Below are 14,170 nucleotides of genomic sequence, written 5' to 3'. Positions count from 1 at the left end.
TTGGATGTACTGCCAAACTCTCTAAAACAACATTGAAAGTGGCTAATGGTAGAGAAACAAACATTCAATTCTCTGGCAACAGCTCTTGTGGATATTCCTGCACTCAGCATGCCAGCTTCACACTCCCTCAAAATTTGAGACATCCGTGGCATTGTGTTGTGACAAAACTGCACATTATAGAATGGCTTTTTATTGTCCTCAGCACAAGGTGCACCTGTGTAATGATCATGCTGTTTAATCAGCTTCTTGACATGTCACATTTGTCAGGTGGATGGATTATCTTGGCAAAGGAGAAATGCTCACTAACAGGGATGTAAACAAATTTCTGCACAAAATTTGAGAGAAATTGCATATGGGAAGTTTCTGGGATGTTTTATTTCAGCACATGAAACAAGGACCAACACTTTACTTACATGTTGCATTCATATTTTTGTTCAGTGTATGTTCTTCAGAGAGATCAGACCAGGTAATATTACCTTTTTTTTTGGTGTTGTGGTGGAATTTCTACCCTTAATCAATAATGAGGAGTGGAGTTAGCTTCTGGGTTAAATACTATCTCAGGATAGGCGCAACTTCAGATATGACATACAATGGTTCCAAACACTAACCCCACACATCTTGTGCCAGACCTTGGGCCCCAAATACAAATAACTTGTTTTGTTCAGTACTAAGAACTTGGGACATTTGTTGTTACTTTGTTCTCTCCCCTAATTCAAGTTGGAAACTATCTCCCCCTTGGAGGTGACTGACACAGACACTGTGGAGACAAGTGATTGGTTCCCCATTACTCACACCATCCCTTCACATGGTATGCAATAAAGACAAACAGTTCACATATGGAAACAATGTTTCCTTCTGACCTCCTTTGCCATACTCCTTGCTGATATTCTGTATAGCAACAGGGACGTGATAGATAAGGCAGACTTCTCCCTTCTCTGGACCCAAGGTGACTGAGGCCCATGAGGGAGGAAGCGCAGCTGCCAACACCAGAGCCCGAAAGGAGATATTCTAATAACAGTTTCAACAGTTCAATCATGTAAGCATATTCTGCAGATAAGACATCTTAAATATCTGTATTACTTAGCTGATTCTGATTTCTCCACCACAATCTTTCCCCAGAAACAGGTTCCAAAACAGAACAATAGCTCTGTTACTGGTGTGCAGGATATAACCTTTAGTCTGTCCAGGATCAAGAGGAACCAGTCAGTTTCTGTCATATTCTCGGTTGAGTGCCCAGACATCATGGGTTCATTCTACACACACACAGAACAGTTAGAACAGGCCTATATCAATGCGCGCAGACACCTTTCTATGTTATATGAGTTACTTTTTAACAATCTCAAGCCCAATGTCTAGGCTTGAAGGATATCTTAGTACACAAGCATTATTAAGGTTTAACAGACATTTCCCTCAGGGTCAATAAACTATATCTTTGTTGTAAGTCACAGAAGTAATTTGCCCTTATCCCTGGGGCAAAGTAACTTTCCTGAATTGACCTCGAAAAGGGCAGTGTGTATTTTGGCAGGTGGTGTGGGATGAAAAGTCAGTGTTTCTGTGTTGAGAAAAACACTTCTCCACGTTGTCACAATCACACAGACAGCAAACTGCCCAAAAAGTCATACACTGTGTGAGAAGAACCAGTGAGGTGTAGTAGCTAGCATCTGTGGACCTAACTATGTCTGAACTTGATGTCTCCCTTGGTTACTTTCTTGCTGTTGTGGCGTTTGGTGCAGTCTTTAGAGTCCTTTTCAGAAAATGGCCTTGTTTGAGCTTTGCATTAGAGTTCACAACCTCATTTGTGCTGGTGGCGTGCTTGCTGGAGGTGCAGACCATTATAGAGATTGGTGAGTGGGCAGAGGGACTGGGATCAGATGTTACTCTGACACTACGGTTTGTGGTGCTGCTGACCCATGGTGTGATCTGTGCTGGAGCCACTGGAAACCCCTCCCTGACTCTGATGAATTTCCTGCTGCTGGAGACCCCTACTCTGCACACTCTGCTGGCTTTGGCTGCTCAGTTCCTGGGGGCACACCTGGCCCTGATTGTAGCTGGCTACTACTGGGCAATGGAGCTCAATGACATGCACATAATTAAGAACCTGCTATTCAGGGAGTGCAGCACAGCCCTGCATGTCTCCCTGGTGCAGGGGGTCTATTGTGAGTGTGTGTGTGCATTCATCTTTTATCTGATATACCTCAGCCTGAGATGTCGCGCTGCGTTGGTTCGGGTGCCTTTCTTTGCAGCTGTGCTCACTCTTCTCTCCCATGCAGGTAAGTAGCCCACGATGACAACCATCGCGCCTCAAATATAGAAAGATATTTCAGTAGAGATAACCATTAAAGTTGCATAGGCCTATATGCTGTTTTCTTTGTGTTATATTTGTTTGTCAGAGCAAAATCTATTTCTGCATCCCGTTTCGATAACTCATCTTTCTATGCATGTCAGCCAGTGGTTATACCTCAGCTTTCCTGAACCCCTCCCTGGCCTATGGCCTTACCTTCTACTGTCCTGGGTTTACCTTTACGGAGTACTCAGTGGTCTACTGCCTTGGGCCCATTATTGGTAAGTCAAATCAGAAATGGTTCATTATATACAAACCCCTAATAAAAGTATACCAATAGACAAAATGTAATTGCCAAAGGTAATGTGTGAAACAGGCTTTATGCATAACAATGAGGCATCATTGCTTATCAAGCTGGTAATACAGATATCCTCTTTCAGGAATGACCCTGGCCCTTCTCCTGTACATGGGTCACATCCCCAGGATTTTTGCAAAGAATCTGCTGTATTCCCAGAAGACCCACATACAGGTGCCAAAGGGGGACGGAGATGAAAAGAAAAAGTGAAAGAAAGACATCATCCACCTCAACTGAGGCAATATAGGACATATGAGTGCATTAGGAACACACTACTCAATTTCGTTCCTATTGGGAGAAGATATTTCATTAGGGACGCCAGGGTAGCCTAGTGGTTAGAGCATTGGACTAGTAACCGAAAGGTTGCAAGTTCAAACCCCCGAGCTGACAAGGTACAAATCTGTCGTTCTGCCCCTGAACAGGCAGTTAACCCACTGTTCCTAGGCCGTCATTGAAAATAAGAATTTGTTCTTAACTGACTTGCCTAGTAAAATAAAAAGGTAAAATAAAATGCACTGAGCATTATATTCAACAGCCTATTCTCTCCTTAAGTTACTGACAAAAAAGGTGTAGGCTGTAGAACATCTGTACATTTATGATAGTACAAGTTACAACTCATATCGCCTGTGTTCTTACAGAAGTAATAAATATATTAAAAATAAATGTTTATGAAAAGGACATTTAACATTGGTTGTCGTTCCTGAACTTCCTGTACACTGTGAGCACGTTGAGGTAGACTAAACATCAAATGTATTTTTAACCAACCTCAACCTCTCCCATTACAATGACAACCTGTTACATCATACCACTGATGTAACAGGTTGTCACTGGAAACAACAACAAAAATCATCATATTCAAACATTTATGATATAGTTCAAAAATATGTGTCAGTGCCACACAAAGCAGCTATGTCCAGTTGTGAATGGGCTAGGTTTTGGGCTTGGATGGAGGCACCTGGTGCTAGGTAGAGGAAGGCCCTGTGGAGGATAGCTGCGATATGGGTCCATCTACTTTCTCCTTCAACTCTTTAGTGGAGGGACCTTGTTCTGCAAAACAGAAAGGACAAAGGTTAAACACCATGGCCTCCCTCTGAGATGGACGAAAAGTGGCATAAAGAAACAGAAAACATTTTAGATTTTAAATGTTACATGTGAAGCTGAATTGTAATACACCTGCGTCTGAAATGACAGCCTAAGCTCCCGATTCATCCAGTCTTTCCCCACATAGCTGAAGTTAGAGATGCACAAAGATCATGCCGCCAAAACATGCTAACCTCTCACAATAACTGGGGAGGTTAGCATTTTTTTTGGGGGGGGGGGGTGGAATAATACTTATGCCTCAAACTTTCTCGCTCATCATTATTCACAATTATCCATAATCATGTGACATCCACATTAACGTAGAGGTGTTCAGAAACATATAATACATCTTATTTAGAATCAAAGTGACAATACATTATTTACCTTACATTTCTATTGGGCACAACAACTGAAACACAACCAAAACAAACTAAAAATGCATCCAATACGTTTGTAGTCACAAGCTTGATGTAGCCATTGCATGCTAGGAAAATGGGACCAAATACTACAGAAATAGTGCTTCCTAAAGGATAAAGCAGATATGTATGAAAATACCCTCAAATAAAAAGTGTCATTCTGTGCTGTCACCTCGTAACACATTTGATCTCAAAGTACAGCATTCAAAAGGCACTAGCACATCTGAGCAATCTCTTTGCAGGTGCATGGCAACAGTTGAACAAGAGGAAGGAAAAAGGAAACCGCACACTGCTCTTGGTAGTATCACTGATATTTAATAAGCTTACGCATCGGCCTCACGGCCTTCGTCAGAGCTTTTGTTCAATTTTTGAAAATACCCTTATGTAGACCTATGTAGACCTAGCCCCACCCACATCCATTCCACACATGGAAATCTCAAAGTACAGCGCAAAATTAAAAGTTTTAGCTTCACTGTCCAAATGAATATGTAGGAGAGTGTACATGACGATACCTAGTTGTCCCCCCAATATGATACATAACTGCAATGTAGTGGAGTTGTTCCAGGGTATAAATCACCTGGCTGTGATTGGTTCTCCAGCTGAGCCTCAGGCTGGTCCACCCACAGGCGATGCTCCGGATTGTTTAGGAACCTCTTGCACTGCCCACAGCGAAGACATCGCAGCACAGTCATGCGGTTTCTATGCTTAGTCCCTTGAGAGAGAAAAAGCTTGAGTTACTCCACAATACAATATGTCACTTACAGTGCCTCGCGAAAGTATTCGGCCCCCTTGAACATTGCGACCTTTTGCCACATTTCAGGCTTCAAACATAATAATAATAATTTTAATAATAATAATAATTTTGCACACCCAATTTTTCAGTTTTTGATTTGTTAAAAAAGTTTGAAATATCCAATAAATGTCGTTCCACTTCATGATTGTGTCCCACTTGTTGTTGATTCTTCACAAAAAAATACAGTTTTATATCTTTATGTTTGAAGCCTGAAATGTGGCAAAAGGTCGCAAAGCTCAAGGGGGCCGAATACTTTTGCAAGGCACTGTATGTAAAGACATTGGACTTCCACTCAGTACTTTCAAAATCTCATGAGGATGATACATACAGTGGGGCAAAAAAGTATTTAGTCAGCCACGAATTGTGCAAGTTCTCACACTTAAAAAGATGAGAGGGGCCAGTAATTTTCATCATAGGTACACTTCAACTATGACAGACAAAATGAGGGAAAAAAATCCAGAAAATCTCATTGTAGGATTTATGAATTTATTTGCAAATCTTGGCCCCATATATATGCCATGTAGCATATACAAAGTGACTTAGTCTTGCATGAATAAACTTACTTCTCTGTCTGGCTGTGGCAGTTACTCCTGGGACCAGCAAAGAGTAGCACTTCTTACATAATGTTCTTTTCACTGAGGGGTCTCTATAAAGACATTAATAACATTATAGTCATGCCCTAGTTGTCATCGTTTTAGCAGACATGTTTCAAACTTATTATTTCTGTCATGTATTCGAACATGACATGAACGTTACAACCTTTATTGATGCAAATGTAACACCATGTTTTCTGACAAGTTTAACGTTATATGATATTGTTAGTGTATGTTACCCACTGTCTCAGTACCAAACGTTTTGCGATTGTCTTCTGAGTGAAGCAGTAAAAACGAGCTAACTCCACATTCTCAGAGGTTTGAGACAAAACACAGTGTGCAGCCTGCAAGAAATCAATGTCATATTAAAGAATTCTGAGAATATTAGTTATAAAGCCAAAGGTATAGCTGGATTACTAGACATCAAGAAAACGTACCTGATACAGGAAGTTCAGTCTTTGAAAAGCCTCCTTGTCTTTCACGTTTCCTGCCATTGCATGGATGTGGATTGCTATGCTAAATTAGCCAGCTAACGTTACTAAGTATGTAACGTCAACGTTAGGCTAGCTATTTTAGCTAACGTTATATGTATGTATTGCTAAATTACTACCCTACTAAACAATGTTCTACGCAAGCAACAGATGTGCCCTCAAATTCGTCTAGCTTCACTAGCTCCTAACATTAGTTTGCTAAATCTAAGCAGTTGCTAAATCCTCTGACTACTGACCAGCCTCTGAACGAACTCTGGCATGATAGATCTGACACTATGGAGACCTGAATGGCACAGATTTAGCAGGTAGGACATGTCCTTTCAAATCACAATTTTAACCTCGCATATTAAGGTTAACGTTAATGTCAATCCACGGAGGGAAAAGGCTATTGTCGAAGTTTAATTCAATAAGATAAAAGATGCTGAAGGAGAATTGAAAATAAAGAGAAGGGTTGGCCATAAAATTATATATTTGGTGAAGTGATAACCGAGGATGATAGCAGTGCAGCTATGTTACGTGTCATGATTGTGAGGCGCTATACATATTCGACAGTCACAAGACAGGACTTCAAATTGGCCTATGTCATGTCAAGGGAACTGTAGCCTACTGTTTATAAGAGTTAAATGGAAACTGAAATCTGAACACTGACTGTAGGTATATAACCTCACATAGCCTTAAGGTTCGGTGCGGGCCTCAGATTTTCATTTTATCACATATAGTCAGGCAGTTGTGGATGGGTTATTTTATTAGCAAATCCAGGCGTGCGCAGGTGAACAAACAGCTGACCTGCGCACCCCTAATATGTGGTAAACATAGGGAATGATAGAGATATCATCTGTACACAATGCATTTGGAAAGTATTCAGACCTTCACCTTCTCCACATTTTGTTAGATTACAGCCTTATTCTACAATGGATTACATCGTTTTTTTCCCCTCAACAATCCACACACAATACCCCACAAGGACAAAGCAAAAACAGTTTTTTTTTAAATGTTTGCAAATTAATTTAAAAAAAACTGATATCATATTTACATGAGTATTCAGAGACCTTTGGCAGCGATTACAGTCTCGAGTCTTCTTGGGTATGACGCTATAAGCTTGGCACACCTCTATTTGGGGAGTTTCTCCCATTCTTCTCTGCAGATCCTCTCAAGCTCTGTCAGGTTGGATGGGGAATGTCACTGCACAGCTATTTGCAGGTCTCTCCAGAGATATTCAATCGGTCCGGCTCTGGCTGGGCCACTCAGGGACATTGAGAGACTTGTCCCGATCAAGTCCACACTTGGCTGTGTGCTTAGGATTGTTGTCCTGTTGGAAGGTGAACCTTCACCCCCGATCTGAGGTTCTGAGCACTCTGGGGCTGGTTGCCATCAAGGATCTCTGTACTTTGCTCCATTCATATTTCCCTCGATCCTGACTAGTTTACCAGTCTCTGCCTCTGAAAAACATCCACACACTATGATGCCGCCACCACCATGCTTCACCGTAGAGATGTTACCAGATTTCCTCCAGACCTGATGCTTGGCATTCAGGCCAAAGAGTTCAATGTTGGTTTCATCAAATCAAATCGTATTGGTCACATGTTACCGAATACAACACCTTACAATTAAATACTTACTTACAAGCCCTTAACCAACAATGCTTTAAGAAGATAAGAAAAAGTAAGTGTTATAAGTAAAAAATAGATAAGTAAAAATGTGAAAATAAAAGTAACAAATAAATAAACAGCAGCAATAAAATAACAATAGCGAGGCTACATACAGGTGGTACTGATACAGAGTCAATGTGCGGGGGCACCGGTTAGAGGTAATTGAGGTAAGTGATTATGCATAGATAATAAACAGAGTAGCAGCAGTATAAAAGAGGGGTTTGGGTAGCCCTTATGGCTTGGGGGTAAAAGCTGTTTAGAAGACTTTTGGACCTAGACTTGGTGCTCCGGTACTGACTCCGGTAGCAGAGAGAACAGTCTATGACTAGGGTGGCTGGAGCCTTTGACAGTTTTTAGGGCCTTCCTCTGAGGTCCTGGATGGCAGGAAGCTTGGCTCCAGTGATGTACTGGGCCGTACACACTACCCTCTGTTGTGCCTTGCGGTCGGAGGCTGAGCAGTTGCCTTACCAGGCAGTGATGCAACCATGCTCTCGATGGTTTAGCTGTAGAACCTTTTGAAGATCTGAGGACCCATGCCAAATCTTTTCAGTCTCTTGAGGGGGAATAGGTTTTGTCGTGCCCTCTTCATGACTGTCTTGGTGTGCTTAGACCATGATAGTTTGTTAGTGATGTGGACACCAAGGAACTTGAAGCTCTCAACCTGCTCAACTACAGCCCCGTTGATGAGAATGGGGCATGCTCAGTCCTCTTTTTCCTGTAGTCCACAATCATCGCCTTTGTCTTGATGACGTGGAGGGAGTGGTTGTTGTCCTGGCACCACACGGCCAGGTCTCTGACCTCCTCTCTATAGGCTGTCTCATCGTTGTCTGTGTTCAGGCCTACCACTGTTGTGTCATCAGCAAACTTGATGATGGTGTTGGAGTCGTGCCTGGCCATGCAATCATAAGTGAACAGGGAGTACAGGATGGGACTGAGCACACACCCCTGAGGGGCCCCCATGTTGAGGATCAGCGTGGTAGATGTGTTGTTACCTACACTTACCACCTGGGGGCGGACCGTCAGGAAGTCCAGGATCCAGTTGCAGAGGGAGGTGTTTAGTCCCAGGGTCCTTAGCTTAGTTATTAGCTTGGAGGGCACTATGGTGTTGAACGCTGAGCTGTAGTAAATTAATAGCATTCTCACATACAGTTGAAGTCGGAAGTTTACATACACTTAAGTTGGAATAGAACTGTTTGGCCATAATGACCATCGTTATGTTTGGAGGAAAAAGTGTGAGGCTTGCAAGCCGAAGAACACCATCCCAATCGTGAAGCATGGGGGTGGCAGCATCATGTTGTGGGGGTGCTTTGCTGCAGGAGGGACTGGTGCAATTCACAAAATAGATGACATCATGAGGATGGAAAATTATGTGGATATATTGAAACAACATCTCAAGACATCAGTCAGGAAGTTGAAGCTTGGTCGCAAATGGGTCTTCCAAATAGACAAGCATACTTCCAAAGTTGTGGCAAAATGGCTTAAGGACAACAAAATCAAGGTATTGAAGTGGCCATCACAAAGCCCTGACCTCAATCCTATAGAAAATGTGTGGGCAGAACTGAAAAAGCGTGTGCGAGCAAAAAGGCCTACAAACTTGACTCAGTTACACCAGTTATGTCAGGAGGAATGGGCCAAAATTCACTTATTTTGGGAAGCTTGTGGAAGGCTACCCGAAACGTTTGACCAAAGTTAAACAATTTGAAGGCAATGCTACCAAATACTAATTGAATGTATGTAAACTTTTGACTCACTGGGAATGTGATTAAAGATATAAAAGCTGAAATAAATCATGCTCTCTAATATCATTCTGACATCTCACATTCTTAAAATAAAGTGGTGATCCTAACTGACCTAAGACAGGGAATTTTTACTAGGATTAAATGTCAGGAATCGTGGAAAAACAGTCAATCTATTTGGCTAAGGTGTATGTAAACTTCTGACTTCAACTGTAGGTGTCCAGGTGGGAAAGGGCATTGTTGAGTGTAAGGGAGATAGCATCATCTTTGGATCTGCTGGGACGATATGCAAATCTAGGTGGTTCTAGGGTTTCTGGGATAGTGGTGTGGATGTGAGCCATGACCATCCTTTCAAAGCACTTCATGGCTACAGACGTGAGTGCTACGAGTGGGTAGTACTATAATTATAAGCCCAAGTCCTCCCAAATTGCAGTTCCTAGGGCTTCCACTAGATGTCAACAGTCTTTAGAAAGAGTTTCAGGCTGGTTTTTGGAAAAATGACCCAGAAATTGTAGTTTTTCTAGGTGGCTCCCATTGTGGCTTTAGTGTTTCCAAGCGCATGGCGTAAACCGCGTTCTTTCTTATTTATCTCAGGGTATGAACATACTATTCTCAGTCTTAAATGTACTGTTTATTTGCATATTAGGATACCTAAGGTTTGATTATAAACTTTGTTTGACTTGTTTAGAAAAGTTTATTAGTAACGTTTGGGAATAATTTTGTATGCATTTTGATGGAAGGAAACTGAGTGGATTAGTGACTGAACTGCACCAGCTAAACTGAGTTTTTATGGATATAAAAAAGGACATTATCAAACAAAAGGACCATTTGTGATATAACTGGGACATTTAACATTAACATTAACATTTAACATTTAAGTCATTTAGCAGACGCTCTTATCCAGAGCGACTTACAAATTGGTGCATTCACCTTATGACATCCAGTGGAACAACCACTTTACAATAGTGCATCTAAATATTTTAAGGGGGGTGAGAAGGATTACTTTATCCTATCCTAGGTATTCCTTAAAGAGGTGGGGTTTCAGGTGTCTCCGGAAGGTGGTGATTGACTCCGCTGTCCTGGCGTCGTGAGGGAGTTTGTTCCACCATTGGGGAGCCAGAGCAGCGAACAGTTTTGACTGGGCTGAGCGGGAACTGTACTTCCTCAGTGGTAGGGAGGCGAGCAGGCCAGAGGTGGATGAACGCAGTGCCATTATTTGGGTGTAGGACCTGATCAGAGCCTGGAGGTACTGAGGTGCCGTTCCCCTCACAGCTACGGGACCTTTTGGAGTGCCAACAGAAGAAGATCATCAAAGCTAAGGCATTTTTACATCGTTATTTCTGACTTGTGTCGCACCTGCCTGGTTGAAATATGATTTTCATGTGTTTGTATGCGGGGTGCAGTCCTCAGATAATCGCATGATTTGCTCTTGCTGTAGGGCCTTTTTAAAAATCTGACATGGTGGCTGGATTCACAAGAAGTTAAGCTTTATTTTGATGTATAACACATATATTTTCAAGAATGTTAAATATTTGAACTTAGTATTTTTGAATTTCGCGCTCTGCAATTTCACTGGATGTTGGCCAGGTGGGACGCTACCGTCCCACGTACCCGTAAAAAGTTAAGTTAAGATAGGAGACGATGCCAGACACTGCCAAACCAACCCTATGAATTATGCCTATGCAACGTTTCTGTAACCAGTATATACAGGAACTAAACGGGACTGCCCCTTTAGAGCTCCTGGTTGACATGTGTACATATGGTGCATTGAGTTGATTGGAGTTTGCCAAAAAGCACCTAAAGACTCTCAGACCATGAGAAACAAGATTCTCTGGTCTGATGAAACCAAGATTTAACTCTTTGGCCTGAATGCCAAGCGTTACGTCTGGAGGAAACCTGGCACCATCCCTATGGTGAAGCATGGTGGTGGGAATGTTTTTCAGCAGCAGGGACGAGGATACTAGTCAGGATCGAGGCAAAGATTAATGGAGAAAGTACCGAGAGATCCTTGATGAAAACCTGCTCCAGAGCGCTCAGGACCTCAGATTGGGGCGAAGGTTCACCTTCCAACTGGACAGCGACCCTAAGCACACAGCCAAAACAACACAGGACTGGCTTCGGGACAAGTCTCTGAATGTCCTTGAGTGGCCCAGCCAGAGCCCGGACTCAAACCTGATCGAACATTGCTGGAGAGATCTGAAAAAACGCTCCCCATCCAACCTGACAGAGCTTGAGATGATCTGCAGAGAAGAGTGGGAGAAACTCCCCAAATACAGGTGTGCCAAGCTTGTAGCGGCATTCCCAAGAAGACTCTTGGCTGTAATCGCTGTCAAAGGTACTTCAACAAAGTACAGAGCAAAGGCTCTGAACACTTATGTAAATGTAGCATTTTCTAAAAACCTGTTTTTGCTTCGGCATTATGGAGTATTGTGTGTCGATTCATAATCAATTTTAGAATAAGGCTGTAACCTAACAAAATATGGAAAAAGTCAAGGGGTCTGAACACTTTTCTTAGGCACTGTACTTGCAATGTAACCTACATCCGTTGTTAAACTCGAGTGATGACTCGGTCCTTGAAGTTTTGTAACTTCACATGATTAAGTCTATGTCAATACAGATCTGAATGATTGATATCCTTTTTACTCTACACTGTTGATAGTAGTTGATGCCAAAGCTTATCACTGAATTTCCTACTACATGGACTCGGTCAGCTTGACAAAGTTCTGTGTTATATGAACACACACACATCAGTGATTGCCAGGGCGAGTAAACTGAGCAGTCGGGAAAAGTTAATATTGTGCATTTAGAATACAACAAGAAAGAAACAGCACAGCGACATGATCACACAGTTCACGCTCCACCACACACACACACACACACACACACACACACACACACACACACACACACACACACACACACACACACACACACACACACACACACACACACACACACACACACACACACACACATTAGAATAATCAAAGCTAAACTAAGGTAATTGGGCATCTATTTCAGGAGAGGAACGACATGCATGCTCTCTTCTCTGCTGAGATTGATCCAGCCCCGCACTAACAGTGGTCCTCCCTACAGGCTGTCCTGCCTCACTCCCTTTTGACACCAGTTCCTGCCACAACAAAATAGGATTGTTCTGAAGAGTACCTGCTAGATACAGGTAATTCAAATTATACTGTATCACACACAAACTTATGTGTGCAGGCACTAACTTGTTTTGTCTCACACACAAACACACACTTGATTTAGGTTAGTCTATAGTCAAGGCTTTGTTATTAAAATAATATTGTGCCTCTCTTTCAGATTGGCCAAGCACACCTCTGCCAGCCACACAACCACTGCCCTTGACAGCTTCTCCACTGGGCCCTACAAGAGATGACGTTGCCTCTTCATCTTGGATCATGGCTGATGGACAGAGCCCATTAGAGCTGCCAATGATGTCCTACTGGCCAAGCACCACAGGGAGGAAGAGATCCTGAAGTGGGTGGATCTGCTTTGCTCTTAACACCAGCCCAGAGAAGCTCCTTGAGACACACAGCTCTGGCATTATGTTACTGCAGAGTGAAACGGTTAGTGTCACTGTCACGTCCTCTGCCACCTGCACTTACACAGCAGAAAGCCTCATCAATTAAAGGATGCCATTTGAGGATGTTGCTGCCGCTGCCTTCTTTCAATGGGGGCTGGAGGCCTCGAAGCAGTGGTAGGCAGTGAGGAAGGAGCAAACTGAGGAAAGAAAATCCTCCGAGCAGCATCCCTCCGGCCATCTATACAGGTGCTGCCACCAACAGCTGAAACAAGACCCCAACAGCCCTCACACACACATACCAGTTTTCCATGAGTGGCAGGAAAATATCTAGTTTTCTCCCTGTACCTGGCACAGGGCATTGACAGGAGCTCAAACAGTATGCCTTTTATGAGACTGAAAAGTAAAGCTGGATGGTGGAGAAGGGGGAGTGACTACAGACACACACAAATAAATAAATAAAGAACTGAAAATCTATTTCCATTGATGGAAGTGGTTTGGACTCGTTTGATTTGTGTTTATTTCACAGGTACCATTTTAGGATAAGGCTGTAACCTAACAAAATGTGGAAAAAGTCAAGGGGTCTGAATACTTTCCGAATGCACTGTATTATTTTTGAGGGCTACTTTGTGTAAATGTTGCACAAAGACCAACTTTTTATACTAATCACGGTGAATATGTCTTGTATTATAAAACAATTTCTATAGTTATTGTGTGAATAAGTTTGTTGTACAAAGGATTGTGCTCCAAAATTATCATAACTATGGCTTTGATTTCATTAAAGTCAACCTCAAAGTAATCTTCTCTATGAGTTGCTTTAATGTGTTCTTTATTAATAACATAAAGTGGGGCAAAAAAGTATTTAGTCAGCCACCAATTGTGCAAGTTCTCCCACTTAAAAAGATGGGAGGGGCCTGTAATTTTCATCATAGGTACACTTCAACTATGACAGACAAAATGAGAGAGAAAAAATCCAGAAAATCACATTGTAGGTTTTTTAATTAATTTATTTTCAAATTATGGTGGAAAATAAGTATTTGGTCAATAATATAATATAACGTTATTAAACAAGCATCATTCGCCAGAGTAGCCTGTTCTCTAAGAGTAGACCAGAGACTGTGCTTAAAGTACTGAATACATTTTTTTTATTTCACCTTTAATTTAACCAGGTAGGCAAATTGAGAACAAGTTCTCATTCACAATTACGACCTGGCCAAAATAAAGCAAAGCAGTTT

The 14,170-nt window shown here is 42.1% G+C and overlaps 2 protein-coding genes and 1 long non-coding RNA gene across 3 annotated transcripts; 2 read left to right on the top strand and 1 right to left on the bottom strand.

Moving 5' to 3' along the window:
- Positions 1-387: 387 nt before the first annotated feature.
- Positions 388-3,308, top strand: LOC124037749 (aquaporin-12-like). Its single transcript, XM_046352764.1, has 3 exons — positions 388-2,270; positions 2,446-2,562; positions 2,722-3,308. Exons 1-3 carry the CDS (start codon positions 1,676-1,678, stop codon positions 2,844-2,846), a joined length of 837 nt encoding a protein of 278 aa, XP_046208720.1. The 5' UTR covers positions 388-1,675; the 3' UTR covers positions 2,847-3,308.
- LOC124037750 (ribonuclease P protein subunit p21-like) lies at positions 2,630-6,544 on the bottom strand. Its single transcript, XM_046352765.1, has 5 exons — positions 5,956-6,544; positions 5,762-5,862; positions 5,489-5,571; positions 4,710-4,844; positions 2,630-3,683 (listed from the first exon to the last, which is right to left on the bottom strand). The coding sequence occupies exons 1-5, from the start codon at positions 6,010-6,012 to the stop codon at positions 3,598-3,600; spliced, it is 462 nt and encodes a 153-aa protein (XP_046208721.1). The 5' UTR covers positions 6,013-6,544; the 3' UTR covers positions 2,630-3,597.
- Positions 5,858-13,734, top strand: LOC124037752. The gene is made up of 3 exons (XR_006839225.1): positions 5,858-6,314; positions 12,416-12,572; positions 12,716-13,734. It is a non-coding gene; the product is annotated as an uncharacterized LOC124037752 (long non-coding RNA).
- The last annotated feature ends 436 nt before the right edge of the window (positions 13,735-14,170 follow it).

This window comes from Oncorhynchus gorbuscha, linkage group LG06 (genome assembly GCF_021184085.1).
Source record: "Oncorhynchus gorbuscha isolate QuinsamMale2020 ecotype Even-year linkage group LG06, OgorEven_v1.0, whole genome shotgun sequence".
NCBI lineage: Eukaryota > Metazoa > Chordata > Actinopteri > Salmoniformes > Salmonidae > Oncorhynchus > Oncorhynchus gorbuscha.
This window is presented reverse-complemented; position numbering and strand designations above follow the sequence as displayed.

Bases quoted from the DNA above. Each gene is read 5' to 3' on its own strand.
- LOC124037749 (XM_046352764.1), top strand. From the start codon at position 1,676: ATGTCTGAACTTGATGTCTCCCTTGGTTACTTTCTTGCTGTTGTGGCG. The intron at 2,271-2,445 runs GTAAGTAGCCCA...TATGCATGTCAG, and splicing joins CACTCTTCTCTCCCATGCAG to CCAGTGGTTATACCTCAGCT. The intron at 2,563-2,721 runs GTAAGTCAAATC...ATCCTCTTTCAG, and splicing joins CTGCCTTGGGCCCATTATTG to GAATGACCCTGGCCCTTCTC.
- LOC124037750 (XM_046352765.1), bottom strand. From the start codon at position 6,012: ATGGCAGGAAACGTGAAAGACAAGGAGGCTTTTCAAAGACTGAACTTC. The intron at 5,863-5,955 runs GTACGTTTTCTT...GATTTCTTGCAG, and splicing joins GACTGAACTTCCTGTATCAG to GCTGCACACTGTGTTTTGTC. The intron at 4,845-5,488 runs GTAAGTTTATTC...TTCTCTCTCAAG, and splicing joins TGCCACAGCCAGACAGAGAA to GGACTAAGCATAGAAACCGC.